This window comes from Crocuta crocuta, unplaced genomic scaffold, assembly GCF_008692635.1.
Source record: "Crocuta crocuta isolate KB4526 unplaced genomic scaffold, BGI_CrCroc_1.0 scaffold528, whole genome shotgun sequence".
NCBI classification, from domain to species: domain Eukaryota; kingdom Metazoa; phylum Chordata; class Mammalia; order Carnivora; family Hyaenidae; genus Crocuta; species Crocuta crocuta.
This window is the reverse complement of record NW_027530010.1, coordinates 1,089,712-1,095,449: the sequence shown is the minus strand read 5'-3', so window position 1 is coordinate 1,095,449 and position 5,738 is coordinate 1,089,712. Positions and strand designations below refer to the sequence as shown.

The 5,738-nt window shown below is 63.5% G+C and overlaps 1 protein-coding gene across 1 annotated transcript in view; it reads left to right on the top strand.

Moving 5' to 3' along the window:
* The window catches only part of SHC1 (SHC adaptor protein 1), a 7,248-nt gene extending 1,513 nt beyond the window's left edge, over positions 1 to 5,735 (top strand). The window contains 11 exon segments of the mRNA XM_077764052.1: positions 244 to 314; positions 793 to 856; positions 1,003 to 1,122; positions 1,359 to 1,412; positions 1,566 to 1,617; positions 1,786 to 1,912; positions 2,636 to 2,834; positions 2,914 to 2,983; positions 3,060 to 3,191; positions 3,341 to 3,535; positions 4,130 to 5,735. Coding sequence (XP_077620178.1) covers positions 244 to 314; positions 793 to 856; positions 1,003 to 1,122; positions 1,359 to 1,412; positions 1,566 to 1,617; positions 1,786 to 1,912; positions 2,636 to 2,834; positions 2,914 to 2,983; positions 3,060 to 3,191; positions 3,341 to 3,535; positions 4,130 to 4,296 — 1,251 coding nt within the window. The 3' untranslated portion in view covers positions 4,297 to 5,735.
* Positions 5,736 to 5,738: the final 3 nt, after the last annotated feature.

The following is a 5,738-nucleotide window of genomic DNA, read 5'->3' as shown; positions in this document are numbered from 1 at the left end:
TTCCCCGATGCATGAGGTCCTCCCAGCTCGCCTTGCCTTTTCTCTCCTCCTTTCCTGTTGCCTTGCACGTTGTGGGGTGTCGGCACGGGCAGTGGGCGAAGTGCCTTCATCTTCACTCATCCCTCAGCGGGGCACTTAGCACAGGGCACTTAGCGGGCACGTAGGGAAAAGACCTGGGACTCTTTGGGAAGGGGTGGGGGGAGGCGGCTGACCTGTCACCCTGGGTCGGTCCCCTCCCCTCAGTACATGGGCTGTGTGGAGGTCCTGCAGTCGATGCGCGCCCTGGACTTCAACACCCGCACCCAGGTCACCAGGTTAGTTGGGGGGGGAGCCGACTGGGGGAGTCCTGGAGGACTGGGGAGGAGGGACGCGGGTCGCTGGCTGGTGGCTTATCTTTTGGTAAAGGGGGTGGAGATAAAGTTAGGGGGGCCAGTCAGAGTCTGAATGAAAGGAGGTAGCTCTGGTCTGGATCCTTCCTCCTCAGGGCCTGGGAGCGCGAGCCTCAGTGGGAGCTGGGTGGGTGGAAAGGGGCTGCCGCCTTTGGGCTGGGGGGAAGGGGAAGGGACATTCGCTAGCTGGGAGGGGGTGGGGCTGGACCCACTGAGGCCCTAACCCAATCAGCCAGGAAGTGGCCTCTCCGTGTCATCAAATATTAAAGGCCCTTAATTCAATCCACCATGACAAAGAGCCTGGAGTGCCCCTGGAGTCTGGCCTGGCCTTCCCCTCCCCCTGCCCCGTGGCAGCCCCAGCCGAGTGCGCCAGGCTCTGGGTCTGAGGACCCCTTTTCCCCAGGGAGGCCATCAGTCTGGTGTGTGAGGCCGTGCCCGGTGCCAGGGGGGCGACGAGGAGGAGAAAGGTACCCAGGGCCAGTGGCGCGGGTGCTGCTGGGAAGCACGGGGAGCGGTGTGGAGACGGGGAGGGCCGAAAGGCAGGGGGCAGGGGTTTTCCTGGGATGGGAAGCCCCAGCTTTTGAGAGCCTGAGAGCCCTGCCCCCCACCCCAGCCCTGTGGCCGCCCACTCAGCTCCATCCTGGGGAGGAGTAACCTGAAGTTTGCAGGGATGCCGATCACTCTCACCGTCTCCACCAGCAGCCTCAACCTCATGGCCGCAGACTGCAAGCAGGTTGGTGGGCTTCGGCAAGGGGGCCAGAAACTGCTGGAAGGGCCGAGCAGGACACTCACAGCGCCAGGGGCTGGGACAGTCGGGAAGGAGGGGCTTGCGAGGCCCTGGGCTAAGAAGCCAGAAGGGCGGGACTGGCTCCCAGGGCTCGGGGCGGTGGGGGGGGGGGGCTCCCAGGTAGGCCCTGAGGCTGCCTGACGTGTGCCATCTCCTCCTCTGTCCCGTGCCCTGACCCTCAGATCATCGCCAACCACCACATGCAGTCTATCTCATTTGCGTCCGGTGGGGACCCGGTGAGTGGAAGCAGAGTAGGGGCCAGGCGCTGGGGAGCCACGGGCTGGACGAGACGGGGTGGTCTCTGAGAAGCACTGGGTTCTAGGGGTCGGGAGTGAGGTGGGGCTGTGCGGTCGAGCTAAGTGGCTTCTTCTGACCCCGCCCAACCCCAGGACACAGCTGAGTACGTCGCCTATGTTGCCAAAGACCCGGTCAATCAGAGAGGTGAGGCGCGGTGGGGAGCGCTGGGTGGGGCCGGCTGTCCGTGAGGCAGGTGAGCAGGACCTGGGGAGCTAAGCGGGGGCCCTGGAAGGCGAGGGCCCTGGCCGCGCCCCCCCAACCCCCCCAGCAGTCCGCCGCCGAGCTCACTGACAGCCTGTGCCGTGCCCACAGCCTGCCACATCCTGGAGTGTCCCGAAGGGCTTGCTCAGGACGTCATCAGCACCATCGGCCAGGCCTTCGAGCTGCGCTTCAAGCAGTACCTCAGGAACCCGCCCAAGCTGGTCACCCCCCACGACAGGTGAGCGGCTCCCGGGCCCCAGGCCGGAGCTGAGAGAGCAGGTGTGCCCCAGTGCCCGCACGGGGGCCGGGGGACGTCACCCGTGTGCCGTGGCCGTTTCCTGCTATTCTTCCGCTTCTCGCGGCTGCTGGGACAGCGTGTCCTGCCTGCCGTGGGCCGGGTCCCCCTCTCACGGGCCAGCCCCCATGCCCCTGCCTTCGTGCCCCTTTCCGTCCCCAGCCACCCCAGTGCCAGCGGCGTGTCTCTGTTTTCTTGCCTGTTTGTCCATCCTTGGTTTTCCATTTTCCCCGCCCCTGGACGCCCTCAGGAATTTGGGTGAGGGAGGGCGCCTCCTTCCTGAGACCCCTACCTTTCCTTCCTGCCTTGGGCGGCAGCTGTTGAGTATTTGGAGGTTAAACTAGTCTGGAGGGCATGCCTTCTTGCTACCCTGTGCTTCCCCCCCCCTCGGGAGACCGTGTAATAATCAAGGGCATGAACGTTGGGTCAAATCCGATTCCACGGCTCTGCTCCACCGCCGTGTAACTCCGCAGCCACGGGCGGATCTCGCCTCTGACCCTCCTCTCTCGCCTCTAACGCTGGACAAGGAAGCCAGGGCCGCTGGCAGGGCCTCCGGAGGGTGGTGCAGCTGTGTGTAGAGGACAGCCGGCTTGCCCCCACCCCCCCCCCGGGCCGTGCCCAGCCCACGGCCACCGTCCGTGCCCTCCCTCCCTCCTGCCCTCTCAGGATGGCTGGTTTTGACGGCTCGGCTTGGGACGAGGAGGAGGAAGAGCTGCCTGACCACCAGTACTATAATGACTTCCCGGGGAAGGAGCCGCCCCTAGGGGGAGTGGTGGACATGAGGCTTCGGGAAGGAGCCCCCCCGGGGGCTGCTCGACCCACCCCTCCGGGTGTCCCGACCCCCAGCCACCTGGGAGCAACGCTGGTGAGTGGCTGGAAGGAGGTGGGGGCCCAGGCGGCCGGGGCAGGTCTGGGCCTCCGGTAACATATTCTTGTCCCTGCAGCCTGTGGGGCAGCCGGCTGGGGGGGACCCAGAAGTTCGCAAACAGACGCCAGCCCCTCCGCCCTGCCCAGGTGTGAAGGGAGCCGGGAGGCGCAGGGCGGGGCGTGCGGGAGGCCGGCCGGCCGCTGAAGCCTCCCTCCTCAGCAGGTAGAGAGCTCTTCGATGATCCTTCCTACGTCAACGTCCAGAACCTAGACAAGGCCCGGCAAGCAGGGGGTGGGGCCGGGCCCCCCAATCCCGCCATCAACGGCAGCGCCCCCCGAGACCTCTTTGACATGAGTGAGTCCTCCCCTCTCCGTCGTCGCTGCCTTCCCCCCCTGGCACCACCTCTTCCACCCTGCTGCCTCCTCCCCGGAGGTCTGGGTCCTGGTGTGTGTCGTGCGTCCCGCCTTTCCTAGCCGCCTCTCTGCCTCCCCCTCCCCCCCCAGAGCCCTTCGAGGATGCGCTCCGCGTGCCCCCACCTCCCCAGTCGGTGGCCATGGCCGAGCAGCTGCGAGGGGAGCCCTGGTTCCACGGGAAGCTGAGCCGGCGGGAGGCCGAGGCCCTGCTGCAGCTCAACGGGGACTTCCTGGTGCGGGAAAGCACGACCACGCCGGGNGGGGGGGGGGGTGTCGTGGGGGGCTGTGGGCTGTGGCCAGCTCTTTCGCTCACTCCTCCTTCCTACTGTCCCTGCTTGGGGTTTGTGCGCGGGCACCCTCTGCAGCAGTCTGGGGTCCTTCCCTCACGCCCCCGAGCCTGAGCTCTGTTCTTTCAGCCCGCAAACCCCAGCCCCGGTGCCCATCTGAGCTCGACGGGGTTCATCTTGTCTGCGCCCCTATGAGAAATGAGGAAACCGCCCTGCAGAGGAGCCGCCCCCGCTCCCCCAGACTCAGGGCTCAGACCAGTGTCCCGTCGTGTGTCTGCACTGCCCCGCAGGACTTCGGGCTCTGCTACGGCAATCTGCGGCTCTCTCCCTGTCTTTCCTGTACCGTGTCACCTCCCCAGAGACATGCCACCTTCCGGGTCAAAAGAGGAGTCGATAGCCCTCGGCTTCCCCGTTCCGGGCAGACCCCCCTCTGCCTTTTCCTGTTCACTGAGGCCGTTCGCAGGGCCAGCTCTGGGTTCTCTTTCTCCAGGAGCCTCAGCGGTCAGGTCCTCGAGGCCCGGCTGTCCTTTTCTCCTTCCTCAACCCTCTTGAATTCTCCAGCTTCCTCAGCCTTGGGGGCTGCGGTCTTAAGTCTTCACCTGCCTTGACCCTCTCCCTGTGCACCCCCAGGTTCGGACAAAGGATCACCGCTTCGAGAGCGTCAGCCACCTCATCAGCTACCACGTGGACAATCACTTGCCCATCATCTCTGCGGGCAGTGAACTGTGTCTCCAGCAGCCTGTGGAGCGGAAGCTGTGATCCAGCAAAGTGCTTTCTCCCCGAAGGGGCCCTCCCCCCTTCCACCCTGTTCATTGATTCTCAGGACTTGACTTGGGAGTGTTCTGTGGGCTGGGCCTTGGGTTGGAGCTGGGCGTAGTGTGGATACCGGGCAGCGCCGGCTGAAAGAGGGTTTGTCAGAAGCCTGGGGTAGAATCCTCGTTCTCCCCGAACCTTACCAAAGTATTAACGTGCAGAGTAGCCCCTTCCCTGGGCCTCTCCTGTGCCAATCTGATACCCCCTTCCCCAGGAAGGTGGGTGCTTGAGGCCTGGGCAGTGTGCCTCTTTGAAACGAGAAAAGTCTAACGGGGCAGTCACCTTTCCAGGGAAGGGGAACAAACCACACCTTTTGTCTACCCTTGGGCTCAGGGTACCCCAGACCCTTCTCAACAACCCTCCCTCCCAGTGGTTAAACTTTGTGCCTTCGACCATCTCCTAGGTCTGAAAAAATTTTATGCAAAGAGTTCTTGAGCCTCTGAGGTCGAGGATGGGAGTGCTGACATCTTGGTTTCGGGGACCCTGCCCTCCCTCTCCCTGCTCGGCACCCACTCCACTCCGGTTTAGGTTGGGAAAGCAGAGGCAGGAATGGCAGCTGGTCCCCGTCCCCGGGGAAATGCAACCCTTAGAGATTGCCTCAGAGCCCCCTCTTCCTGGCCAGTGGGGAGATGGACCCCTCCCTTGCTCAGTGCCTCCTGGTGGGGGGGGACCCTCACCCAAGGGGTCTGTATATACATTTTGTAAGTCCCTCCCCCACCTCAGAGTTGCATGCATCTTACACTCTACAGCCAAAGTGTCGCCCTGGTCCTGCAGCCTCTACTCTGCCTCCTCCTGCTGGGGGGGGGGGCCGGATTCAGGTCCCCCGAGCTGGTAACTGGTTTTGTGAGGCAGGGGCGACGGCATTGAGACTAAAGCAGTAGACAATCCCCAAATACCATTTGTAGGTTTGGAACTACATTTATTTTGATTTTATACGCATATATTTTAGGGCTGTGGATTTACTTTCCTTATTTGTTTTCCCTGGCTTATCTTGAGCACAGAATGATAATCAGTTACGTGTACACACTACCCCTTTGCCTTTTCAAACCCTTTTACGACGACTGGCATTTCCCTCCTCCCGGCCTCTGCACCATCTTTTCCACCAGAGACTCTGCCCTGGGAAGCGGATCGAGAGCCGGGACCCGGAAAGCCTGGGCCTGCCCCGAGGCCCCGGCGGCCTAGTACGCGGTCTGAGCTTTGTCAGGCCGACGTGCCCCCCCGCCCCCCCGCGGGAGGCAGCCCTGCTGCTGGGGGCTCCGCCTGCGGACGAGGGAGGGGGAAGGGGGGGGTCTCCACGGTCTTCGTTTTCTTTTTGTTTGGGTGTCTTCGCGGGTCTCACTTATACCAAAGGGAAATCCTCTTCATTAAAGTCCCTGTTTCTTCTACCT